At 42.3% G+C, this 12,220-nt stretch overlaps 1 protein-coding gene across 1 annotated transcript in view; it reads left to right on the top strand.

The window, feature by feature from the left end:
* Positions 1-12,220, top strand: part of CIB2 (calcium and integrin binding family member 2) — a 143,066-nt gene that overhangs the window by 14,134 nt on the left and 116,712 nt on the right. Inside the window, exon 2 of the mRNA XM_019504397.1 lies at positions 11,121-11,155. Within this exon, the coding sequence (XP_019359942.1) occupies positions 11,121-11,155 (35 nt within the window). The remainder of the gene's footprint in view (positions 1-11,120; positions 11,156-12,220) is intronic.

Genomic DNA, 12,220 nt, shown 5'->3' with positions numbered 1-12,220 from the left:
GTGAGCGTGGAGTTGCCTCCTCCCCGGCGTCGTCCTCTCCTTCCTCCTCCTCCCGGGCAGCCAGGACTTCGTACCTGTTCTCCAGCCGGACTGGAGGAACTGGTGCTGCCATGTTTCGAGCAGCCCTGGCACAGGAGGTGACCATCTGCCACTTAGCAGTGGAGGGCTCTTCTTGAGGTGCGTCCTCCTTGGTCATACCGCCCTGCAGGGAAAGAAAATAACTGTCAATTTCCTCCTCTGCCTCTCGGATTCCCCTCAGCCTGCTAACCTCCTCCTGGAGCTCCCTCACCCGCGCCTCCAGGGCCCTAAGGCAGGCACCTGCAGGACAGGTGTGAGAGTCCCCAGTCCCTGCCCCCCCAGGCCTTGCTGGGCAGCTCTCGCAGGCCAGGGGGTTGAGGGATGCCAGCCCCCCTGGGGGCTCCGTCTGGATGTGGCGGGCAAGATCGAGGGTGCAATGACACCTACTTGGCACGGTAGGGGCGGGCGCTGGGAGAGATCACAGCCACTTTTAGGACCCCACTCCGTGACAGTGTCCAGACTGGAATAAGCTCCCTCCAGAGTTGGTACAATCATCTACCTTGGAAATCTTCAAGAGGAGACTAGACAGTCACCTCACTTAGGTCACCTGACCCCCAGTTATCTTTCCTGAATGGGCAACTGGTGCTTCCTGAGTCGGGGGGGTACTTGCCCCCCACCAGTGGCCAGTCAGTGAGTGGGGAGGGATCCCCCCATGGCTGATCCCACTGACCAGAGGGTGAGGGGGTTCCTCCATGGCTGATCACGCTGACCCACAAGTGGCAGCAGCACACCGCTGACACTTCTGGGTGAGTGTAATCAGTTGCAGGGGGACTGTGGGGATTGCTTCTCCTGGCTCCCCCACTCCCCAGCCGGCACTCTGGGGGGGCACCAGTGCTCTTGCCTGCCCCCTCTGCCTGGGAATGGTGGATGTCAGGGGGCGCACCAGCACTCTCAAGGGTTACACATGCATCCCCTACACGTCGCCACTGCTTTCCTGTTTGGTGCAGGGGGCTAGACCCAATGATCTTTCAAGGTCCTTTCCATCCTTACATCCTATGAAAACCCTTACATGGAGCTATTGCTATTCTGGAATAAATCCATGGCTATACAAGCCCTAAAATACTGGTAACGTATCAGATGCATGAGTTAAGGATAGGCTTAAGTATTGCATTGGACTGGAAAGTCCAGTTTTTGCCTGTGAAAGCTGCCATATTGAAAACACTGGGAACCAAAGTTCTCTGTATCCAGAGTAGCTCAAGCCCAAGCAGTAACATTGGGGTTGCTTCCAACATCCACTTAATCTGCTTTGGCCTTTATTTGTGGAAATCGCAGCTACAGGGAGAGATGGTTAGTAGGGCTCTGCGAAATTTTGACAGCTGTTTCATTTCGACACTGTTTCTACCAATTTCAAGGTTGAAACAGCAAAATTGAAACAAAACAAAAGCCCTCAAAATAGCCTTAAAACAAAACGAGGCCTCCTGCCCCCGGTGCGATCTAGCTCGGGGGTCGGGGAAGTCAGCCCAGCTGGTCTGACTCCCCATCCCCAGCAAAACTCAAAACAGCCTTGAAACAGCCTTTCTGTTTCGATGGAACAGAACAGCTGTTTTGACTCAAAATGAAATTCAAGGCAAAACACTGTTTCTTCGAACCATCAAAACTCAAGGCAAAATGAAACAGTGCCATTTCGCACATCCCTAATGGTTAGATCCCATCAGATGTGGCACCCTCTTGAGCAGCAGCGTCATCTCCCCTTTTAGGTGGGTTAAAATGTACGTTTGTCCTTATACTTATGGCGCAGGGGTAATGAGGAGAAAAAGTAAGCCAAGAGTTATACCTTACATATAAAGCATAACACAATTCAGGGTAATCAAAGGACATAATAAAGCAATGTGAAGACTATATACTGGCCTAATCCATTCCTGCATCTCCCAGTGAGAGAGACTGTTGTGGGATGCTGCTTGTGCATCTCCAGGCTTTACTCCTTCTACCACACTGTCAATCCCACTGCCTTCAGTGAAGCTGTTTGTATGAGTACGATGAGCAAGATTTATTTCTTTATTGTCTTAGTGTAGATGAAGGTGATAGAATTTGGGGCACAGAGCTATTTTGCCTCAGATTTTCCAGTTCTTTTTCCCCCTCCCTTGCAAGTCTGTTCCCTTGTAAGCTTTTTGAGGTAGGGACTATAATTTACTTTCTATTTATTCATCATCTAGTACATCAGTTTTGTTTCCCAGGTTGGTTTCTAGTTATCTTTACAGTAAAAGTAGTGAAAAACAGCCAAACTATTGCTTTATGTAACCTGCTAGTGCGGGCTTTGTTATACAGCCAACATTTTCTCCTTTGTTAAAGCACTGGTCAATATAGAGATAAAAGATAAATTGAAGGTATCAGTTTAAAACCACCCTATAGCAAAGACCTGTTATGGCCTGCCAAGAAATGCGATCTATAAAATAAAGCCAGGTCAGGAAGTTACAGGAAGTGCAGTGTGGGGGGAAGAGGCAGGCAGATTTTTAAACGGAGAAAACCAGGATCCCTTCTGATCATTACTCTCCGACATAAATTAGTGTGTTGCAGTTCTGTCCCAGGGCCAGATGCTACAAATACTGACTTACTTGAGTAGTCTCACTGATTTCAATTCTGCTTACTATAATAAGGGTTTATGAGAGTTGACCTTAGTCTGATTCTTGTTTATCTACTCATCTTCCATTGAATATGCACCAAGCAAAATTAATTGTTCATCTGCTACTGCCAAAAAAAACAGCTAAAATCCCAGCTGTTATCATTCTAAATACCAGCATAGAGGTCTTAACTGCTGCTTTCTGATACTCTGACAACGGATTTTTGTAAATACATAAACTTTTGCCTTTTATTCATTAGTTTTTGGCAGCTTTGTCTTTATTGCTGCAATGTGTGATACAGATTTACATAGTCTGAATTTTTAAACCTGTTTTGCATATCTGTAGCCTTCCTTTCTACCCTGTGTTTTTCTGAGAGGAATCAAACATCCATTTAATTGTTACCTTTGTCACTGTAGATCTAACATTCTGACGAGCATTTTTAATTTCTTGACAAATATAAATCTTAAATTGCTAAGGTACATGAGCATGCATATAATTTTGATCTAACTGTAATCTTAAGAGAAATACATCTGAAAACGTGACTAAATTGACAGTGGGCAGACGAGGGTTATTGCTGGAAGTGATATTGTTCAGAGTGGCAAAACACCCACTCAAGGTAGCAAAAACATCTATTCATCTGGACAGATTCTTTGATTAATGTAGTGTGATGCACTGGTGGCATCTTGGCAAAACTCTGTTTTTCTCATTATAGTAAAATACTGTCTTTTATATGCTGCAAGAATAATAAGAATTTCACAAAGTAAAATTTCAGAATAGATATTTTTGAAATTTAAGATATAGTAAATCTTATTTCTGCTATTGGAATTTCAATCCAGTATCTTGCCCACATTGAAGTCACTGACAATGTCCAGTTTCAATGGCTGTTAGATCAAATGCTTGGTATTTTTTGTCCCAGATTGTCTCTCTACTGCAGTCATTTGATATGGATGTGTCCCTATGATATCATTCTCAACTGTATTAAAGTGACACTTTTAGTTTTTCTAAGTGCTATACAAACCTAGAAAGCGACAGATCCAAGAGACAACACACATACAGGCTGGGAGACCGAAGTCAGAGAGCAAGTAGTGGGAGAGGCAAGACTAGAAGTCATGTGTCCTCCCTCTCAGTCTTGGTTCCTGTCTAAGACATCACTCTGTCTCCTACTACAGTAGAAGAAATCTGTTTTCCACAGGTTAGCTTTAAAATAGTAGCTAATTACTCAGAGACCCATGGCATGTGTGTAACTTTTTTGGGTTGATTCAAGGGGAGCAGGAGTGTGCCCAAAACAAGCACCTTCATTTGTGCCTCAGAGTGTGCACAAACATATGCTGAAACATAGTTCTACTTGCTACATTATTTCCTCATTCCTAATCCTCTGTTACAGCGGTTGCCAATTCTAAATACACCTGGCCTCAATAAAACATGTTCAATAAAAAGAGTAGGATTATACTTCTATGATATCTAAGAAGAAATAAACTGGAAATTGGTGTGATAATGTGATACTGCAATAACCTCCTAAACCTGATTGTTTTAATGTCAGCACATCACTGTTTGCTTATTCCAGGGTCTGTCTCCCTTGCTTTCCATTGACCCAAACTGCAGTTAGGGTCCCCCTCGGATCCTATGAGGACATCACATAGATCTGTTACTATTTTGCATTTTATACACAACAGTATTTGTCCTGTAGTGTTAATGGTAATTTGCTCAATGGGCCCTATACCTTCCATTCATAAGCTGCAGGCTACAGTGATGCCAGCAGATTCCACTGAATGAATTATACCCTAAACTTACTCTGGCACTATCTAATATAGTACACTCTGCGTGTACACTTGACATTTCTTGAAAATTAAATATCAGCATCCCCAGTACAGTTATCTGTCTCCCTAATCGTTTAGCCACATTTCAACAGCTCTAAAAGACCCCACAACATTCAATGAGTAGTTTACAGAAGATCTAATGGGGCTGGCAGAGAACCTGTGATTATATCTGTGTGTCATCAGACTACAATACCTCTAAAGTCTATCATGGACATTCATCCATCAGTTGCAGCACATGTATGGGAAGAAGACAAAGTTCCTGGCCTTATTATAACAACACTTAAAATAGTCTCTTTCTGGAGCTGGGAAGAGATGGCTTAACCCCATTTTATAATCAAGGCTCAGAGACTTGCTCAAAGTTAGGCAAGCAGTCAATACCAGAGCCAGGCACAGGACCTAAGAACCTCAGTTCTCTACTCCATTGCGCTATTGTTCTTTATAGTTGTGTGTAGATAAAACAAGGGGCATGTGTGCACAACGCTTTAAAATGGGCTAAATGCTTTTGCACTGCTTTAAAGGTGTCAGTGTTTGCACGCATTGGCAGTGTATTACGCATTAATTACAGGTGTTGTAGCAAATTTGGCAGTGTAATGTGCCTTAAATGACTTGGGGCACAGCAAACTAAAACTCCTCCAAGGAAGAGTTTTAGTTTGCTGCCCCTACAGCCACAGAGTGAAGCACTAGGCTCAGGGGCTCTGCAGGAAGCCCTGCAGGTAGCCTGGCAGCAGCCTGGGAAAGCAGGAAGAAAAGCAGTGAGCCTGATCACCCCACCCCCAGAGCCTGCATGGGGGGCCAGCGCTTCCCTCTACGGAGCCGCCCAGGACTGCCCAAACCGGGTGCCTGCAGGTGGGTGCCACCTGGGGGAGGCTACCTCTGCTGCAGAGGAAAGCACCGCTCCCTGCCCCGCACCCCACTGCAGCCCAAGGGCCGCTCCACCCACCAGCAGCTTGCCCTCCCCCCCCTCCCCCCACTGCTGCCAGAGAGGCAAGTAAGTGTGTGTGGGTGTGTGCACAACACGGGGTTTAAAAGGCCCTAAATTGAAGTGGTGTTTTTAAAAACCCACTGCTTCAATTTAGGGCCCCCATTTCATCTACATTCACCCTAGATCTCTGGGCCTTTATGAGCTTGAGTACTGTACCAATTAAACCTCAACATGCCTGCCTGGAGAATCAGGCCTTTTAAGCTTGTTTGTAAGGTCATTACTGTTAGTGGTAAAACTCTCATTCCTGTTACTGGTGGTAAGATCAAATTCACAGACCCCTCTCCAAATTGTGTACCAGCCAGAGTTCTTGGTTAAAACTACTAACTCTACTTATGCTGCACTACAGATCTATGCTGTCTTTTTGTTTGTAATCTGCCCAATGCTACATGAGATGATTTTGTTCCAGTAGTTTCCAGACAGAAATCTTCATGATTTTAAACTATTTTCAATGTTAGGACCAAGACTGTAGGACTAAGATTTTTGAACTCTCCAATTTTAAAGCTTGGGTATGACTCAAAAATCTCAGTCTTGCTCTCACTGAAGTGATTTGAAAATTTATCTTTGACTTTAATGGGAATAGAAGCAGTTTGTGTCTTCAGTGCACTGTGGCTAGTTATTTATAATTCTCCTATGCAAAGCCCTACCATATTAGAATGGTCAATTTCCCCCTGCTTTGTCACTGGTAAATATATATTATACATATAAATCCATACTACAAATAAGGAAGTTAGAAAGGATTGGAAGGGTCCTCCTGCATCCAGTCCAATTCCCCGTTATTGCAAGTATCACATCAAATTCCTTTCATAAATTAATCAAGCTCTATCTGAAAAGAGAGGATTTGCCTGCTACTATTACCAGAAGGCTGTTACAGAACCTCACTTTTATAATGGTTGGGAACCTTCTACTTTCCAAACTAAATTTATTCATGACCATTTTATACCTATTTGCCAGCATTGTCTCCTAGGATAAATAGCTCTATTACTTTCCCTGGTGTTTAGCTCCTTTATGTATACAGGCGACCCTTGCTATTTAGGCGGGATACATTCTCGTATCCTCCGCGAATAAGACACTGTGTTCATGAACACAATCTGCATTCATGAACGCAGTACGCCTGGCAGCTGGGGCAGGGGCACGGCTCCAGTGGTGATGGCAGGAGTGTGGTGGGAGCGCGGCGGCGGTGGTGGGAGCATGGCAGCAGCAAGCGCGGAGCTCCCAAGGAGCTCCTGGAAGTGTATAAAGTGTATTTAAAATGCAGGTTCAGCATTCTCAAATATTTGAAACCGTGAATGCCGAACCCATGAATAACAAGGGTTTCCTGTATATGAAGAGCATGTATCCCCTCTGAGCTTTCATTCTGCTTGGCTAAACTAGACAAGCTCTACTAGTCACCTCTTATCTGATAGTCTCTCCATTCTCCTAACCTAAAAGTCCTTCTCTGCACTTGCTCCAGTTTGAGTTCTTCTTTTAAAATAATATTTCCCCTTTCAGTGCTACCTAATGTCTCCTCCCCTTTTAACCAGTGGTTCACCTACCTCCTATTTCCTTTATTATTCCCCTTCCATTTCATTTTTTCATCTCAACTAATAATTTCCCACATAGTGCTTTACTGAAGTCTAGCTAGATGAGATCTACCTCATTCTTTAGCCTAGAAAATCATTAGCGTTATCAGATAAAGACATGTGGCATGATCTACTTCTGATAAATCACTGTTACATTTTATTCCATTTTAAGTTACCTTTATCTCCTTGACTATTCTTTCCTTTAAATTTGTTCTAAAGCCTTGCATACTATTGATATTAGACTAAGAGGCATGTAACTGCCAAAGCTACTTCTTTCCTTTTCTTAAATATAGGTATTGCATTTGCTGTTTTCCAGTCATATGTTACTATCCTCAACTTGATAGAGTTATTAAAAATATTTGCTACTGGGCCTGCTATTTCATGAACCAGTTCTTTGAGAATTCTGGGATGGAGATTATGTGGTCCTCTGAGACTGAGACTGAGTACACTCAGCTCTTTTGGAGTTGGAGTTATATTTTTACCTTGCTTGTGGTAATTTCTGTTTCCATACCCTAATTGCTATTATTCATCTTGTCTTTGCTGCATTGTCCAACAACACCCTCGTTGAAGACACTAAGATGAAACTCATTTTGTAGAATTTAATTTAGTCAAAAAAAAAAATCTCTATCCCATCCTCATAGTAGCCCCATCCTTTTCTTCCCATATTCTCCTTTTATTTTACTGTAGCTGAAGAGCCTCTTGCTGTTTGTTGCAAAATTTCTTGCAAGGTCTTTTGGGAATTTTCATTTTATCATCTAGAATTCATGTTTTCCGAAACTCAGCTTTCTTTGCTGAGATATCCTTTTAAATTCCTTGTATGCTCTCATCTTTTTCCTAATATCTTTCTTGAAGCAGTTACTCCTCCACTTAGGTCTGGAGCCTGTTCCTATAAGTTTTTACTTTAGGATACAGGTTCTTGATAGTTTTAGAACTTTGAACTTAAAGAAAATCTACGTCTCCTCTGCATTCAAGTCCTTGAACTGCCCTGTCTAGTTGACTTCCCTAAATAATTCCCTTCATTTATAAAAATTCTCCCTTTTAAAAATAAAAAATGTCTGTACAGAGCTACTTTTGTTTAGCCCTCTATTTAATTCAAACAGAATCAAATCATGATCTCTCAGTCCAAGGTTATTCTCTATGATCATATTATTTATTAGAACCCCAAAAACAAATCTAAAATATATTCATTCAGTGACTTTTTGGTGAGGAAACTTGTCAGCTGAGACATCCAGGAATATTTGGGCCTTACCATTTTAGTAGCATTTATTCTCCAGTCTACAACTCAACAGTGAAGTTTCCTGTAATGATACAATTCCCAGTAATATGTCTCTCACTTATGACTTCAGAGCAATCTCTATTGCTATTCAAAACCAGTCCTGGGTATTTAGAACATTTCCCCAGCTCTTTTCTTTCATGTTTTTTCTCCCTAGAAATGTTTTAAGAAGTTATTCATATTTAGTTTCAGAACTGATTCCTTGCTCTGAAAGATCAGCAACTGCACTCTTGTTAATTAACAAAATGGATAATGTAAAAATGACTTGCAAGCACATCTGAATGGACCTCCAGTTTCTTGATAGTTAAAATAGAAAATTCAGCTTATGGGACAGAAAGCGTGAAAAAGTTAATTGGACTTTGCTTTATTTACAAAAGAATCTCATTATATTCACTGCCACAGGCAGATATGAAGACAGAAAAACAGAAGTTAACCAGAGATGGTGCACTAAGTGGATAAATGGTTAAATGACATCTAACCTCTAAAGACAGCAATGACCTTTCAACATTTCCTCAGTGACTAATCCATATGACAACTTATGCATTTCCTTCTTGGAGAGCAAGATCTTGCCTCCAGGAACTTTCATACACACAGTCTGTAGATGGAGGGGTAATGGTAGGGGTTTTCAACCTTTTTTGGTCAGGGTACCCCCGGGGGCTGGTCGAGAAGTGAGAAGTCCCCCAGCGGCGATTTGATGAGTGGGAGCAGGGAGGGGTTCTTCACACGGTGGCAAAACCAGAAGTGCCAGCAGCTTCTTCATGCTGCTGCCACGTACCCCCTGGGGCCTTCCAAAGTACCCCCAGGGGTACGCAAACCCTCTGGTTGAAAACCCCATATCTACTGTGTAGCAACGGGCATCATGGAGGAAGGGAATATTTTGACTGACATTATTGAGATTGAGTCCAGGAGGTAAGTTCGCTGGGGCACATCCCCACTCATTAATTTAGGTTACTCCCGTAGAGGGAACTGCCATGTGCTGTTATGGCAGGTGTCGGGTGACCTTTAAACTCGAAGCACAGTAGATGGGTGTGAGGTTTTTAAATTCTTAGCAGAATAAGCCATAGTAAAGTGCATGGTAGGAAATGTGCCCATCTCCCTTTGAGGGAGAGCAAGTATCAGTAGTGTTAAACATAGACAGTATACCCTGCTTTCTCAAGCCCTTTCCACCCTCCTCTCTGAAAAAGAGAATATATGTCAATCTACTACTTGTTCTTTTGTTGGTTATTTTTGTATGAATGAAATCTCCAGATGAAAATCAGATGATTCAGCTCTGCATCTCTCCTGGGCAAAAGTCTTTAATTAAATTGGAATTAAATTGCCACAGATCCAGTCACTACAAAATTCAATAAAATTACTTAGCATTTGCCAGGGAAGAACAGCCAATCCTCTCAAAGGCAAAACACTTCTTAGAGACTGTGTGCAGTTATCTGAACATCCAGTCTTGAAACAAGTTTATAGGTACTGTCTTAGCTAAAGTGCCTATAAAGTAGAGGGTGTATTTGTTGCCAGAAAGAGGTCTGAACCAGAATCCAGAGGTTTATTTCTGGAGTTTAGGGGTACTTGAGTAATTCGTTGAGGATAATGTCTGTTTTCCATCTTTGCATCCATTTGGACATGAATTTGCTTCTCAGCTGTCTAGTGAAGTAACAGTCTTGCTTTCACAGGTCTGCATAGTTACAGGAACATTGGTACTGATAACATCATATTTGTTTATCCAACTGTACCAGCCTTTTGCTAGTAAATGAATCATCTTCAAGTGGTACCTTGACTGTAGGTGTTACATGTGCTAGAATTAGTAAGCACCTACCCGGCTGGCTCAGATTTCATTCTGTGCAGTTCCAGACGATGTGACATCACTGTCAGCAACTCATAAGGCGTCCTCCCATTGTGCCCCTGTAACAGTATTCTGCCATACAATATGCTGAAGGAGGAACTGCCTCTCCTACCACTTCATATGGAGAGGGTGAAGAGAACTTAATTATTGATGCCAAACAGGCGTGATAGTCTACCTGGAAACCTGAGACAACTTAGGGGATGCAACTACAACTAGCTATGCTAGTTCTCTTTCCCCTTCCTGGAAGGAGCAGACAGTGGGCCAGAAGGATTCTCAGTACAGCAATGAAATGCTTTTCCTTTAAGTGAGTGAAATGCAAGAATTAAGTCATTTTCTTCTCCCACGTGATCTGTTTAGGACGTTTATAGGTCAGAAGTTATTACCTTGTCACTGAGTGGCTTAAGTATAAAACATATAAAAAACTCAGTCAGTTTGTAAGCCCTTTGGAACAGGGACTGTATTTCTTTATACTGTATTTGTACAGCACTTAGCATAACACATTCATGACGAGTGCCTGTGTACTGCTACAGTACAAATAATTGTTATCAATACTAGTACTTTAATTAGATCATTTTAGAACTATTTTACTGCAAAGTGTTGAGAGTTGAAGAACAGTTCCCTGAATCATATATACTGGGTATTTTCATCATAGAGCTCCTTTCTATAGCTACCCCTTCTAGTCTGGTCATTTTACTCTGCAGTGACTGTTCTGAGCAAAGCCACCAATGGCACATACAACAGACATGACAGGGATTTTGATGTTTCAGCCTATGAATACACAAAGCCTTTCTGACAGTCCTGACCTCCTCAGATTTAAGAGAATTCAGATTCCAGTTACTTTACGGCACCGTGTCCACAACTCCCTATTACGAGCCACAGTTAGATTGAGCTTAGCACAGCAATTTGAAACTGTTTACACCCAGCCTGAATTTAACTTGTATTTTCAGGAAGCAAGAAACAGTTTTCTTGAAGGTGGTATCTCTCTCTCTTGTAAATTAATGCATTTTCTTTTTTTACAGGATTGTACCTTTTTCACTCGGAAAGAAATCCTTCGGTAAGCAGACCATATTCAATTCTCACATCATAGGTTGTAAAGAAAGGGCCAAATCCTTCTCTACTGACAAGTAAAGACAATTGGACTACTCATGTGAGTAAATGAGCACAGGATTTGGCCCTGTAATTTACCTGTAATATACAAATGCATGCTCTCATTGCTGCTTTGTTTCATGTTGTATTAGCAAAATCATCTTTTCCAATACCATAGTAGGGAGAGTCAGGAAAACTATGCATTTCTTGAGTACCTGGAGAAAAGTACTCTGTGTTTACAATGGTTTTGTGTTTGGTACCTACCTGCCCAGTAACAGGCTCCATCCTGAATCTATCAGGTTTATAATAAAGACTTTATTGTGAGCAGAACTACTGGGGTCTAAACTACAATAGTATCGAGATGCATTAACTTACGGATATCTAAATACTCATGATATTATGAAGCCCTGATCTGATCCTATGAAGTAGGCATCTGTCACATTGACTGCATTGGGGAATTTTGTTTACATCAGTAGCTCAGCGAACAGCTCTCCTGAGGTTGCCTCTGGGAAATCACAGATTTGGAGATTTTGTCTTTTCAAGTGTTCAGCTATGTCTGTTGGTGAAAAATGTAATAGCATGTTCTAAATGCACAGTTATGGGGAAAAGTGAAAGCAAATTTTAACTAACATCTTGAATAGTCTTACTGCATATTAGTCATTGAGATTTGAACCAATATATAGTTTCATAGTTAGTAGGGTTGGAAGGGACCTGAGCAGATCATCAAGTCTGACCTCCTGTGATGTCAGGACAAAGTACTGGGGTCAAACGACCCCAGCAAGGTGCTCGTCTAGCTTCCTCTTAAAGACCCCCAGGGAAGGAGCCAGCACCACTTCACTTGGAAGTTGATTCCAGATCCTAGCCGCCCTGACCGTGAAGTAGCGCTTCCTGATGTCTAATCTGAATCTACCCTCTGCCAGCTTGTGACCATTATTTTTAGTCACTCCTGATAGTGCTAGGTGGAGCAGGGACTCCCCCAATGCCTCCTGGTCCCTCCTGACTAGTTTGTAAACGGCCACTAGTGCCCCCCTCT

This window comes from Gavialis gangeticus, unplaced genomic scaffold, assembly GCF_001723915.1.
Source record: "Gavialis gangeticus isolate Ggan-Ray unplaced genomic scaffold, GavGan_comp1, whole genome shotgun sequence".
In the NCBI taxonomy this organism is placed as follows: domain Eukaryota; kingdom Metazoa; phylum Chordata; order Crocodylia; family Gavialidae; genus Gavialis; species Gavialis gangeticus.
Note: the sequence above shows the minus strand (reverse complement) of the source record. Positions and strands in the feature narration are given on the sequence as shown.